This window comes from Marmota flaviventris, chromosome 7, assembly GCF_047511675.1.
Source record: "Marmota flaviventris isolate mMarFla1 chromosome 7, mMarFla1.hap1, whole genome shotgun sequence".
Taxonomy (NCBI): Eukaryota; Metazoa; Chordata; class Mammalia; order Rodentia; family Sciuridae; genus Marmota; species Marmota flaviventris.
The window spans coordinates 141037114-141051419 of NC_092504.1; the positions used below are offsets into that span (position 1 = coordinate 141037114).

The following is a 14306-nucleotide window of genomic DNA, read 5'->3' on the forward strand; positions in this document are numbered from 1 at the left end:
TGAACCTCAATCATGTATATCTCTAATGCACTGATAAAAATGTAGAACATGGGGCTGGGGAGAACTTTTCCACGTGTTTGAACACTAGAATTCTTTTGCATTTCATCAGTGTGCTGCAAATTTGTAATAATTTGCTATACACTCACACGTTTCCAGGATGCCTATTGTTTATGATGATCAGTCTGTGATTTGTTTCTGTGTGGTGTGTTTAAATATTCTAAGTCACAAGGATTTAGGAGGTTGATACATAAAGACACACATAAGCAACACAAATTTAAATATATGTCATCAACTGAATCTCTTCAAAACCAATCTAGAGATGCTGTTTGAGTCTCATTTTTCTCTGGAAAGGATTAATTCAGCTATCTGCCTGTTAGATTCCTGAATTATTATAGTAACAGCTACATTGCAACCCACTATTTAAAAACATTAGAAGAGCTGGACATGGTGACACACACCTGTCGTCCCAGCATCTAGGGAGGGGGGCACAGGAAGATCTCAAGTTCAAGTCCAGCCTGGGCAATTTAAAGAGGCCCTATGTCATAAGTAAAAAGGGCTGGAGATGTAGCTGATGGCAGGTGTCCCTGGGTTCAATGTCCAGTACTGCAAGAGAAGCAGATGGGCAGTTTTGTTAGTGCTGCCCTTGTCCATAGCACTGCCGCTCAAGAGTGGGGAGCTTTGAATGAAGAATGTCTCAGGGAGAGTCCTCATCTGAACACCTACATTAAAGCCAGGAGAACTGTTTGTGCAGATTCAATTGCAGCTCTAAGGAAAAGATCTGTATATTAGGAAACCTTCATGATGATATATTAATAATTTAAATCTTTCTGTGCCCAAGAACAAGTAGACAGCAGGGAAGAACAGGTGGGAAGTAAGTGGCCACGTGGATATTCAAAAAAAGCAAAAAGATGTAGTAGACATCAAAGTCACTCTAGAGAAACCAAGAAGGCCTTGATGGGACAGTTAGTAGGTCAGATGTGACTGAAGAAAGGACCAGGGAGCTGGAGGAACCCTGAACAGAAACTTCTGAAAATGAAAAGCAAAGAGACAAGACCCACAGTAACTTCCAGGTGCAATGAATGGTGCACAATGAGAACCCAGGGACTCGGGAGGCTTACGCAGAGGGGACCCAGGCCAGTCTGTGCGACATACCAAGATTCTGTCTCAAAGTAAAAGTCAATTAAAAGGGCCAGGATGTGGGCTGGGGATGTGGCTCAAGCAGTAGCGCGCTCGCGTGGCATGCGTGCGGTCCAGGTTCGATCCTCAGCACCACATACAAACAAAGATGTTGTGTCTGCCGAAATCTAAAGAATAAATACTAAAAAGTTCTCTCTCTCTCCCTCCCTCCCCCCCCTCTCTCTTTAAAAAAATAAGGGCCGGATGCAACTCAGTTATACAGCACCTCGGGTTGAATCTCCACACCACCAAAAATAATGCTCACTGGTGGCACGGACGACTGAGAAATTTCCTGAATTAGTGTCAGACACCAGATCACAGATCAGGAAACTAGGGAACATCAAGCAGTAAGATAAAGGCCAAGATATCCACACTAGTGACGTGTTTGCTGGACACAAACTATGTGCCTCAAAACCTTAAGTGCTGAAGTCCCAGCCCAGTACTTCAAACTGCGACTGTGTGGACATAGGGCTTCCAAGGAGATGGTTCAGATAGAATGAGGGTTTTAGGGAGGGTTTTAATCCAATCTGACTGCTGCTCTTACAAAATGAGGAAATCTGGACATAAGGACACACCAGGGGCACCAGTGAGAAAGGCTAGGGAGCCAGAGTAAGAAGGTGGTCATCTGTAAACCCAGGAGACACGCCTTGAAGAAACTAAGCTTGCCACACCTTCATCCTGGACTGCAGCCTGTGGGACTGTGAGAAAATAGCTTGCTGCTGTGGGAGCAGCCCAGTCTGGGGGGTCTGTTGACGGCAACTCCAGCCAACCCATACAGTCTTTAACCTGCAGGCCCTTTTAAGGTGAGCACTTTCAAACTTAATACCAGTATGGTTTCTTTGTGATGTATACGTGGATTGAAAGAAAAATTTTGTCCACATTATCCAATAACCAGTAATAGATAAAAAAATAAAGTGTACAGAAGACTTTGACTCCATCTCCATTAGAGAAACACATGTGCAAATATAAAAACAAATATGACTTTAGCCCACTTAGTTTAGCCATTTATACATTAGTATAAGCTAAGTATAGTTTGTTCCACTAATAAAACATGTAGAAGGGTAACATCAAGGCAGGCACAGTGCTGCACGCCCCTAATCCCAGCTACTCAGGATGCTGAGGCAGGAGGATCCCCAGTTCGAGGCCAGCCCAGGTGACTGAGATAAACCCTGTATCGAAACAGAAACTAAAAAGGGCTGGGGATGCAGCTCAGTGGTAGAGCACACCTGAGTCAAATCCCCAGTGCCAGAAAAGAAGAAGGTGGCTCACTACCAGGGACCTCCTCACGTCCCTGCAGAGCAACTAGGATTGGCAGCCATCCACCTAGAGAAGTGCCCTTGTGGGAACTCAGGGGCCCAGATCACAGGCTGCAGGATGCACGGTGAGGAGTGCTGTTGATGAGGGCAGGCCCACACCCAGGTGGCCGGCCTGTCAACTCTGGTGCTGCCTACAGACCTGGAACTGGCCTGAGCCCCTGTGCACCTGGCCACCGCACCCCCACCCCCAGGCCTTGGTGCTACCATCAGCACTACTGCCGAGGGTCCCAGAGTCATGCCCACTTACGTGCCGAGTGCCTGGGCTGCCAGGCTCAGTTGCAAGGGCATATGCTGAAGAGCTCTGTAACTTGGCCCCAGTACTGCCCCCTGCAGTCTGAGAGCAGTCCCCCCAACAGGAACCCATTGGAAGGCATGCCTGTCTGTGCCCCCAGAAGCAGCCTGCAGACCCCTCTCCCACAGCAGGACCTGAAACAGCTCCACCCCCACAATTGATCCCAATCCCTCCCAGTTACAGGTAAGCACAAGTTGTCTTCCTCCCAGGGACCAACAGGGAGACACAGGTATCCATGCCCGCAGAGGCAAGCCAGCCAACCTTGGTGAGACTGCAGATCCCCAAGGAGCCCCGGGTCCCAGCTCCAGACCTGCTCAGCTGTGGTCCAGAGGCAGCCATGCCTGCCCAGGAAACCAGCAGGATGCAGGCTGCCTATGCCCTGGGCAGGCTGCAGACCTGGGTCTCGGCTGAAGCAGCACTGTGATGCAATTCTGGCCCTCGCAGTCCACGTCTGGGGCCACTCCTGCCAGTGCAGGACCCTCCCCGGGAGCTAAGAAAGCCATAGGAAAAACAATCTAACCAAGGAAGGGAAACCTCTGGGCACTGAAACTCTGAGGCACTGGTGAAATCAACTGAAGAAGAAAAACATCTCACACTCATGGATTGGAAGAATTAATTTTACCACAATGTCCATGTTGCCCCAACTAATCCAGATAGTGAAAGCATTTCCTATCAAAACTCCAATAGCATTTTTCACAGAAACAGAAAAACAATCCAAAACCCCTCAGGGGTCCACAAAAGACCACAAATAGGCAAAACAATCTTGAGAAGGGAGAACAACGTCGGAGGCACTACACCTCCTGATTTCCATTACAGTCATCCCTTGGCATCCATGGGGATGGTCGCAGGACCTCCCACGAACACCACAAGCCATGGACGCTCAGGCACCTGGCGTTAAGTGGCCCCGTGTTTGCACAGAGCTGACGCACACCCTCCCGTAGCCTTTGGATCATCCAGATTTCTTCTTACCTAACAATGTAAATGCCACTGGAATAAGTGTTCTACTGCGTTGTTGAGGGAATAAGGACAAGAAAATGTCTGTAGAGATTCCATAAAGATGCCATTTTTCAATGACCGGTTGGATCCCCAGGTGGAGAACCCAAAGATACAGAGAGCTGTCTGTCTCTTACAAAGTGAACAACAGATATCAAAACAGTATGGTGGGGCATGAAAACAGACCTGCCGGCCAAGAGAACCACGAGAGCCCAGAACTAAAGCCAAGTGACCTTTACAAAGATGCCAGGAATAAACCCTGGGAAAGGCCATCTCTTTATCAAATCATGCTGCACAATAATGTAGGAAGGTAGTGATGGCTGCACAATATTATGAATGTATTTTACAACACTCAGCTGTGCACTTAAAATGTTGGGATGGAACTTTTCACCATGAAAACATTGGAGGAAAAAAAACAAACCTTATTTTGAATTCCAAATTAAAAAAAAAAAAAAAACTTGAAAAAAGTTTTGAGTCTTCCCTACCCAGCTGTGTAGTGACTCTCTAGGTGAGTAGGAGATGCCTGCAAAGAGTAATCAGCACTGCCTTAAAGGTCCCAATCATATTTCATTTTCCTAAGCAAGAGAGACTTTTTTCATGACTTGAATCACATTGATCTCAATCATTTGATTTCTCTTTTCAATAAAATCAGATTAAACTATCAAAAAATACAAAACCGAGCCAGTCACAGGGGTGCACACCTATACATAATTTCAGCTACTTGGGAAGCCGGGGTAGAAGAATCCCAAGTTGAAGGCCAGCCTGAGAACTTTAGTGAGACCTTTTCCGAAAACAAAATGTAAAAATGGACTGGGGATGTAGTTCAGTGGTAGCATGCACAAGGCCCTGGGTTCAGTTCCCAGTACCGCAATAATCAAATATTTTAAAATATATTTTTATACATTTATAAATATGTTTTCCATACTTTCACATATTTTATAAAGTGAGAAGACCTGGTCGTTGGTACTGCACAGCATGAAAGAGGGTTTCCTATGGAAGTTACTCTATGCTTCACGAACATACATCTCTGCTGGAATAAGGTTCCACACTAATCCAGTTCATCCTTCAACATCTGCAGGAGGAGGATTGGGAAATTTGAAGAGAACATACTCTCACCTGGAGACTAGCTCATAGCCCACCAACTTAACAGATCACAGGGAAAAGAAAATCATTGAGCATTAGAGTAACTGGTTAAACTAGGTTTTGACTGTTAATATAAGAAGCATTACTAGCTTCACCAAGGGCACACTGAAATCATACACAATTACTAAGCATCAAAGAATTTTTGCTTGCTTTTTTGATGCTGGGGATTGAACCCAGGGCCTCATGCATGCTAGCCAAGTGTCCTACCCCCAAAGAATATTGAATGTTTTAAAACTGTAAAACCATGGGATAGCAATCTCAATCCGAAAAAATAAATTTAAAATGGAAAGTAACTTGAAATTTTAAAAAGTGCCTCTATTGGGATTTTCAGATAAGCAGAACCAAAAGGATATGGAGACAAAAACCCCAGACATTTATTATGAGGGAGTAACTCACATGATCCGGGAGACTAAGAAGGTCCAAGATCTACCCTCTGTAAGCAGGAAACCCAGGAGAGCCAGTGGTCCTTCTACCTGGACCCTGAAGGCCTGTGAACGGAGGAGTCAGTGGTCTTAATTGCAGTCCATTTTCAAAAGCCCAAGAACTAGAAGCCCCAATGTTTGGGGAGAGGAGAAGATGAATGCCCCCTTCCAAGCACAGAACAAGCCCACCCTTCTTACACCTCTTTTGTTCATTTCAGACACCCCATGTTGGAGGATGGCCACCCTCACTGGTGAAGGCAACCCCCTGCACTGGCCTCATTCCCTTGCTCATCCCAGACACACCCAGAAACCCTGTTTCACTGCATCTGAGCACCCTCAGCCCAGCCCAACTGACCTGCATCAGGCATCACAGCGGCAAACCCATCTTTCTGCTCAAGGACCCTTCTCTGCTGTGCCTCCTCTCTCTCCTCTGACCCCCGACCCCCACTGCCCCTCTGCCTCTCTCCCAGCTCATTCTCTCTCACGCTCCCTGTGCCACTGCAAGCCAGTCACCCCGTCCCACCCTTCTCCACTTCACCTCCGTGTCTCCCCACCTCACTCTTAGGGAGCTTCCTAGTTCTTCTTGGTCTCTCTTCTCCTGATTGTCCACCCCATCCCAGCATCCATAACCTCTGAGGAGGCAGGGTCCATCTACAGTGGGGCAGGGGAGATGTACTTGGTGGATGTGAAGGGGAACAGAGAACACTGGTGTTGAGGACGGGGTGTGTCACTACACACTCACACCACCTCCAGGACTGGGCCTCCATGAGGTGGTGCCTGACCGTGGGAGACTTGGGGGTAGCAGGCTGGGTCCAGGCCAGTGATGGGGCATCTCAGGACAGATGCTAAAATTAGAGAACAAACAGTAACAAGATACTGGCTCTGTCTCAAAGTATCTGCCCACAAAATACTTATTAATACAAAGGGTAAGAGAATAACTTTTCTCAAAGAGGAGGAACCTGGCAGGCAGCCCCTCAACCAAGCGTTCAAAGTTAACACCACCAACGTGAGGCACTGGGGAGGGGGCAGACAGCCTCACAGCCAGGCCGCTCCCCCAGAAGGCACAACCTGGTCATCCAACACCACCTGCCAAATCCAGGAGGGGCGCTCTACAAAGTAACCTGCGGGAACTCTACAAAGGGGTCAAGAACTTAAAATTCAAAGAAAAGTCAAGGAACAACGTCCCAGAATGCTGGAGACTGAGGAGCCAAGAGCACTCGACGCAACGTGGGAGTGGCCATTCTGGGACCACTGGTGAGATCTGAGTAAGGTTTGTAGGTTAATCTGTGGCACTGGGTTACAGATTGAGCACCCCAGTCCACAAAAACTAGAACTCCCAAACGATCCCAAATCCAAAACTTTTAAAAGTATACGCGTGTGCCTGAGAAAATACTCAGCCACAAACAGTCAAGTTTTGGATTTTGGAGCATTTTGCCTTTCTGATTTTCAAATTTGGGATGTTCAAACAGTAAACTCTGTACCAATATTCCAAGATCCAAAAAACTACCTGATGTGCTTCTAAATCTGAAAGACTTCTGGTCCCAAGCATTTCAGAGGAGGGATACTGCACCTGGAATTTCCGGTATTAAGTTCACAGTCACTTGAGCACTATCTCATCATTATATAAGGTTAACACCAGTGAGAGGGGATGGAAACTCTTGGTATTTTTTTTTTGGGGGGGGGGGGACGGGTATTATTCTTACAAGTTTTTATAAATTCTTTCAAACTGCAAAGTTGAAAATAAAAAAAAAAAAAAACTTAAACCCTGCCCTCACAAAACTTACATTCAAGGAGAAGGGGGAAGATAGAGAAGTATCTGTCTTCTTTTTTAAAAAGGTTAAAAATCCCCCTACATGGTGCCATGAAGAAAAATGAAGCCAAAAAAGGATACAGAGGGTCTAAGTAGCACTTAAGAAAAGACTTACTGAAAGGAGGAAGAAGGGAGATAAGCCAGAGGAGAGAATGAGCCAGTAAAATAGCTGGGGCAGAGGAGCAGCCTTGGTGCAAAGGCCCTGAGGCTGCAGTGCCCAGCATAACAGAAAAACAAGGCCAAACTGAGCCGGGCCAACCTCTCCATTGGCCAACCTCCCCGCTGGCCACCCCATTCCCTGCTCCCTGCCCTGTTCCTCCTGATCAAGCAGTAAGCTCAGCCACCCAAGGACATCTGAGTTGTATCTTCGGGGGGATTAAGTCCTAAAGTCAGTACATAAAGTTAAAACTTTTTGAACTGGCCCTAAGAAGACCCTCCCATTTTCCTAGAAACCCAACAGCCAGTGCGTCCTGCAGAACGGGAATGCCTCTGTGCCTCTCCAGGTGAACACCAGACAGAGAGGCTGGCTTGCATGGAGGCACTGTGTGTCCCATCACCCAGCACCACAGCCACCCAGCACCACAGCCGGCCAGGCAAGATGCTCTGGTTCCCACCAAAGGATCAGCAGTCCTCCGTTCCTGGTGGGGGTCACCCTGGGGCCTCTGCCACCTGCATGATTCCCGCTCTCCACAGTTACATGCCCATCTGGTGAGAGACCGATCCTCCTTCCTCAGCCAGGACTCTCTGCTCAAACCCCTCAGGCTCCCGCTTTCCACGGGGCGGATTCCAGGCTAGACTGTGACTCAGACACGGTGGACATTTGCTGATTGCAAGAGACACTAATTAGAAGTCAAAACTAAATTCAGTTTTAGGCCTTTCTTCTATAAATTCTCCACTGGACCTGTCACCTCCTATCTGTGACGAGCTCCTCATGAGCACCACAAAGGAACCAACTGCAAACTAAAAAGACGTGGACTCGACCAGTCCAGCCACATCGTCAGCCTGGCTCATTTTCTGGGCCTGGGCTCGTGGTGGTGATATTTTATTGCAGTCATACAGCACGATCATATTTTCTGCTAATAAAATTGTCCCTAGGTCATACAATGGAATCAAATTGATCAATATTTCACAGCACTGTTGCAAAAAAAAAAAATTAAAAAATAAAGCTTTCTGGTGTAGCTGTGATTCACTCCAAAACACACACTCTCCCCCCCTCTGAGGATCCCTGAGAGGAGCCGCCTTCGATAGCACAAGGGAACTCTCCTCACAGGGGTGCCACAGATAAATGCAGTAGATACTAAGTCCCTTCACTCGACCAATATTTCTGAAGCACCTGCTGTGCCTGGGTACTGAGGTCACAGTGACTAACACAACAGACACACCGTGTCCTCGTGGGACTTAAGGCCTGGTCACATTCAGTTCCTTGGCTAGCAAAGCTCTCCACTTGCTTTTCCGGGTCCTCCCAAGGACGCCTAGCCTGTGTGTGTCTGCCCACCATCTCCCGACCTCTGTGCCCCCTCCCCTGCACCCCACTCGCAGCCCTATGTCTCACCACTCCCCAAAGCCTCCTGCCAAATAGACCACCTGCTATTTTCAGCCTCCCACAGAAGATATTTTTAAGCATTTTGAAATGTCATTTGCATATAAAGCCTCAGCTAATTATCATCTCTTCCTTAGAGCCTGGGATGGCCTCTCTTTCCCCACACCTGTCTCAGTATGAACCACCACAAGGTCGCACACCTCTGCTGACAGGCACCTGTTGCCCTCCCCACCTCTCCCTTCCTCGTCACGGTCACCAGCCCTAGAGCTTCGAGGGAGTGGAGGGCCAGCCTTCCAGAGCTCACCCTGCCCTTCACGCCACGTCTGACAAGAGCAGGGACCAAGGGCAAGGATCACTTCTGCTGTCGAGGAAACCTCCACCTGGGTCCAGCTCAGGACAGCAGCTCTGGTGACACCTGGCTGGTGCCAGGAAACATCTTCAAGAGCCCCCAGCAGTGCCCAGCGGCAGGAGGCCAGGAGGTAGTTTTGCTCAGCTCTGGGTCCCAGCGCCTCGCACACAGCCTGACACACAGAAGGTGCTCGTTAAATAACGGTTGTGGCTGTTCAAATGGTTCTCTTTGAAAGCTTTGCTAAGAATTTCCTTTACAGTTAAATGCAAAGAGATGAGCCATCTGACGCCTAGCTGTGTTCTGAAAACACAGCAGAGAGGGGTTCTCAAGAGTCAGGGGTGCAGATTTCAGGGGCACAGGCGCTGGGCAGGGGCCAGCAGTGGAGAGACAAGGGGGCTGCTCCCTCCAAAGGGTCAGAGTCTCAGAATATGTGTCCACCGCTGCCACTGCAGCCAGGCGTCACAACAAGTGGGAACTCAGAATGTTTCAAATGAGCAACTAAAACCCTCCACTGTGGCCAGACTCCGGCTTCGCCTCTGTTTAACTCCCCGCCCCACCCCCCACCCTGTTTACACCAGTTTTGAACAGAAAAGGTGTTTTTATAATTAGCATAGTGTTTATATTCCAGGGGGAGCTTTCCAAAGGCTTAAAAATAGTCTGACTCCTCACACACCTTAGCCTCTGCCCCTGAAGATCTTGTTTACACTAGCATTTTCCTTAGCAAATCTTCTCCCGAAAAGGTCAAGTGCAGGTCACAAACTCCTGAGCAGGCAGCTCCTCAGGACCGGGGTTCCCAGGGCACCTCTAGGCACCACCCCGGCCTCACCCTGGCTCTTCCCAGTGGAATGCGGTTTGTTCCCGAAGATGTGAGGAGAACCCCCAACCCAGGTCTGCCAGGTCTTGAGAGCCTCTGGGATCCCGGACTTTGGTGACTGAGACATCACCTCGTCAGGGGCTGGCTTAGCCATCGTTATCCTGACCTGACCAGGGTATTCCTAAAGCCGGTCCAGGGTCCAGCGCAAGCCAGACGGAGGGGGAAACTGAGACCCGAGAGGCTGGGATCTGTCTATGCGCACACAGCAGGCCAGGGGTGGCACCGGCCTCTGACACCCCTCGGTCCCTGCTTGAACACATCCCACGATGGGGGAGGAAGACAAGGCGTCCCCAAACCCTCATCACGTTCTGCTGATTTTTTAATAGACTTTAACAATTTACTGACACCAGCGGAGCTTATAAAGTAGTTTAACTGAATTAATTAGGCAGTCACTACTTACTCCTGAGTTCCCCCTTTGGCTCGGGGGAGGCTGGCAGTCGCCTGTTTAACCCCTCACATCCCAGAAAGGCTGTCACTCACTCTCACATAAGACAGTTCACCACAGTCCCATGCAGTTTCCTTCCAAAACCCAGGATCTGGGCAGAAGATCACCTCTGTGCCTGGATCTGTAGGGCCAGAGCTTCTGGAATCTGATCCTAATAAAATTTCCAAGGGGAAAATCCCCTTATGTGGACCACACTCTTTCCTGGAGGATCCCCTGGTGATGGGGCAGCAGCATGGGAGCCACTCACTGGCCTGGCCTGGCCAATGCCCGCTCCCCCCACCCCACACCCTCCTCTGTCCCTAGCCTCAACCTCCCTCCCAGGAAAGGGAGAGGCTGACTCCTGCACTCACAGTGCAGGCCACAGCAAGCCGGAGCCGCACTGGAAATGCAGACTCTCGGGCCCTGCCACACCTGCTCACACACCATCTCCAGAGCGGGCCCAGCAGTGTCCACCCAGGGGACTCCAGAACCAGCTAAAGTCAGAGAAGAAGTGGTCTGGGTCATGGGTGAAGTTCCTTCTAGATTAAAAAGACTGAGAAACAATCCAAAACATGAAAACCGATTCACTTACACCATGTCCTTCACAGTATTATTTATGATGGAGAAAAACGGGGACCAGCAAAAAATTCCCCAGATAGGGACCAGCTGGGCAAATGAGGATACAGCCATCGCACAGGGGACCTACAGTCAGAAACAGCAGGAGGAGCACAAATCCTGTGATACCGAGGGGTCTCCGGACAAGGAGAGAACTGGATGGTGCCTCTACGCCCGCTGGTCAAAACCAACATCTAGAAGGCAAAGGGTTGAAATGTCCAGTGTCAGCGCATGGGACGGACCCGCAACTGGCTTGCTGTCTTCCTCATACTGTTTGGTGTTTTCCAACTTTTTCCATAAAGAGCACTTGCTACTCTATTAAAGGAAGACAAACATGTTTTGTTGTTTTAAATAAAACAGAAAGGTCCTGCGAGAAGCACTGCTTGGAGAGCAGACAGTCTGCGCTGGGAGTGGGCCAGCCGAGCGCCTGCCTAGCACTGAGGGGCCCTGGGTCTGACCCCCAGCAACCCAGAAAGCTCCCCTAACAGGAGATGGGCTTCTGGGCTCTGGGGCCAGCGTGTCCCTGTCGCTGCACTGCGGCATGGAGGGAGGAAGGGAGGTGCTCTCAGATGACCACTTCATGACAGTGACTTCTCCCCAGCACATAACAGGACAAATTGAGAGAAAAAACAACCCTGAGGAGCCTGACCCAAGAAAGAGGACACCCTTGGAGCAGCGCAGCCCCCTGAACACACCTGGTGGGCAGAGACTGCTCATTAGCAGGCCAGTAATAAGTCAGCTTCCAGGAACTTCTAAGCTCCTGAAGCTGGGCTTGGGCAGCAGGTCCAGCCCAGCTGGCTCATGGCAAGTGGCCTCGGCAGGATCAGTAATTACCAAGTGCAGAACAGGAACCAGGTGAACAAACACCAGCCTAGGATTAGGACCTGGCTGGCCGGGAGGCTCAGCAGGCAGGAGGGACAGCATGAACAAGCGTGGACGCGGGGATCGCAGAGCCTCCAGGAGCGCCCCTTAGTATGGCAGGGACAGGGACGGCATGCGGGTAGAGGGCACAACCCAGGCTGGGCTGCGGTGGGTATCATGGGCAGGGTGTGGGATGGGGGCATCCTTCATCCCGGCACCAGGGGCTGGAGAGGCTGGATGGAAGGAGCACTTCCTGCTGCCAAGCCGCTGCCCAGCCCTGAGCCTCAGGCAGCATGGCTTTCCACCTTGGCCAGCAAGCCCCCCCCAGGGGGCCTCCCCCACACGATGGAGTGAGCACACAACACCCTGTGAGCACTGGGCAAGCCTCCTGGACGATCTCGGGAGAAGCCCATCGCGATGGCAGGCTCCTGGGGGATAGGAGGGGCACGATGATCCAAGGTCACAGGATCCCCCCCTTCTTTGTTTTTCATTTTATGATTTCACTTGGCCGTCAGCAGGCAGTTCTCATCCGCGCTCACGGCGGATTTCCGAATGTGGTAACGGGGACACGGGTCACCAAAGCACAGGGCTTGGTGAATCCCCACTCCTCTTCTGGGACAACACGGGACGTTCCTTATTTCTTTGGCAACTCTGTGGAGCCTCAGTGTGCACACCTGGAGTCCCCACCTCCTGCGAGGCAGATCACAGATCCGAGTGCCCGAGGGGCCGCTTCCTGAAGCCCACCCCACGGACGGGCTTATGGATGTCGATGGGGTGTCCTGCGTCACCACTTTGCCGAGGGTAGGACGGCCTGTTCATCTCTCCATCCTTCCTGAGGGAGCCATGTGGCAGGGCCCATGTTGGCAAAGGAAGGGTGTGAAGGACTGTGGGAGGAAGGGCCATGGTCATAGGGCTGCTTCTCCTCCTCATCACTACACCTGTCCACACCTGTCACCAAAGCCCCAGTGCTGCACACAGACCCAGAGGGACAAGGGTGCACAGAGTGTCCAGCCCCTGACCTCCAAGCAGAAGCCAGCAAGCTGTCTGTCCCAGAACAACCTGGACTGTGGGTGCCAGGTGCCTGGCCATACCCTGGTCTCCCTTTAGCATCACACAATGGTAACCGGTGAAAAGACCATCACCTCCAACGACTCCTTTCCCAAGTGAGGCAGCCAAAGCTCAGAGAGGGAGAGTTCCCATGCTTGGGCCACACAGCAAAGGCCTCTCAAACCCCAGGCTCCTCACTCCCACTGCAGCCCAGCGGTGACTGGCCCTACCATGTGCGCTGGCCCAGGTGGACGAGTGGTGCTGAACCCGGGAAGTGACAGTGCAGTGAAGTCCTACAGACCTGGACCAGAAAGGAGCGCAGAAAGGAGCACTGAGTGTCCTTCCCCAGAAAGGTCCAGGCAGAGGCTGAAAGATGAGCAGTCAGCAGGGAGGATGCTCAGGAGACACACGGACGAGACCTCAGCTTTTATTTTTCTGGTGGGGTAGGGGAGTGGAAGGGGATCTTAGTCCACTTTCTGATACTGTCACAGAACACAGGCCTACGGGCAGGGCAGGCCAACACAGAGCTCCTGCCTGGCGGTGTGACGCCCGGGCCCCTACGTCCTTAATTTGAAGAAAAAAAATCCCTTGTCTCTCTTCAATAGCATCAGCTCCGGGGTAAGACTTCACTCACAAACGGCTTAAAAGGGTGTTGAAATCTTGTAGTGGGTAAAAATGATGATTTTCTCTACAAAGTGTTAAGGTCTTAACTTACGAGCAAGTGAGCTGTGCTGTCACACCAGTCCCCGAGCTTCCCCAGACCAAAGGGCTCCTGTGGTTGCCGAAGCCTCCCAGTTAACATGGCTGGTGCCACGTGTCACTGCTTCGGGGGTTGGGGCTTCTTAGCAAGCAGGGTCGCTCCCGGTGTGTCACCCTTTCTTGTCATGTTGTTACATCTTGAGACGTGGAAAGTGCTAAATGAAAATAACGATGCCCACCTTTCCAGAAAGGGACCCCCCCACTTCAGGCCTGTCCCCCAACAGTGACTCTGCCATTATCCCGAAAGGCAGCAACAGGAACGAAAGAACTGCTTGAAACTAGAGAATCCCTCACGTGGTCCCATCAAAGGAGGGAGAGTCCTTTCCCAGACACCCCCGCTACCCGGGGACAGTCATCTCCCAGCAGCTCTCCCCTTCACGTGTGACAGCACTGCCTGCAGAGCTCGTTCAGTGCGAGGATCTCACACGCACCTCCCAGGGGTTCACAAATGCCACGCCTGGGAGGGGACCAGCCCTGGAGAGGCTGCCTAGCGGCCCTAACACAGAGGGCCCTGGACCACCCTCTGAAAAGTGCTGCTCTATTAACGACGTAGGAGGGGGCGTGGGGGTGCCCCGACCTGCTGCCAATCACTGAGTAAGGGCCCAGCCTCCGTTCAAGAGCCTCACAAGGGGCACAGAACAGTGTCACCGGCTCCTCTGTCAACACACAACACCTCCGCCACCAC

General features: G+C 50.8%; 1 protein-coding gene across 1 annotated transcript in view; it reads right to left on the minus strand.

The window, feature by feature from the left end:
* LOC139706451 (annexin A5-like) overlaps positions 1–14306 on the minus strand; it is a 43770-nt gene that overhangs the window by 6582 nt on the left and 22882 nt on the right. Inside the window, exon 6 of the mRNA XM_071614714.1 lies at positions 5317–5408. Coding sequence (XP_071470815.1) covers positions 5317–5408 — 92 coding nt within the window. The remainder of the gene's footprint in view (positions 1–5316; positions 5409–14306) is intronic.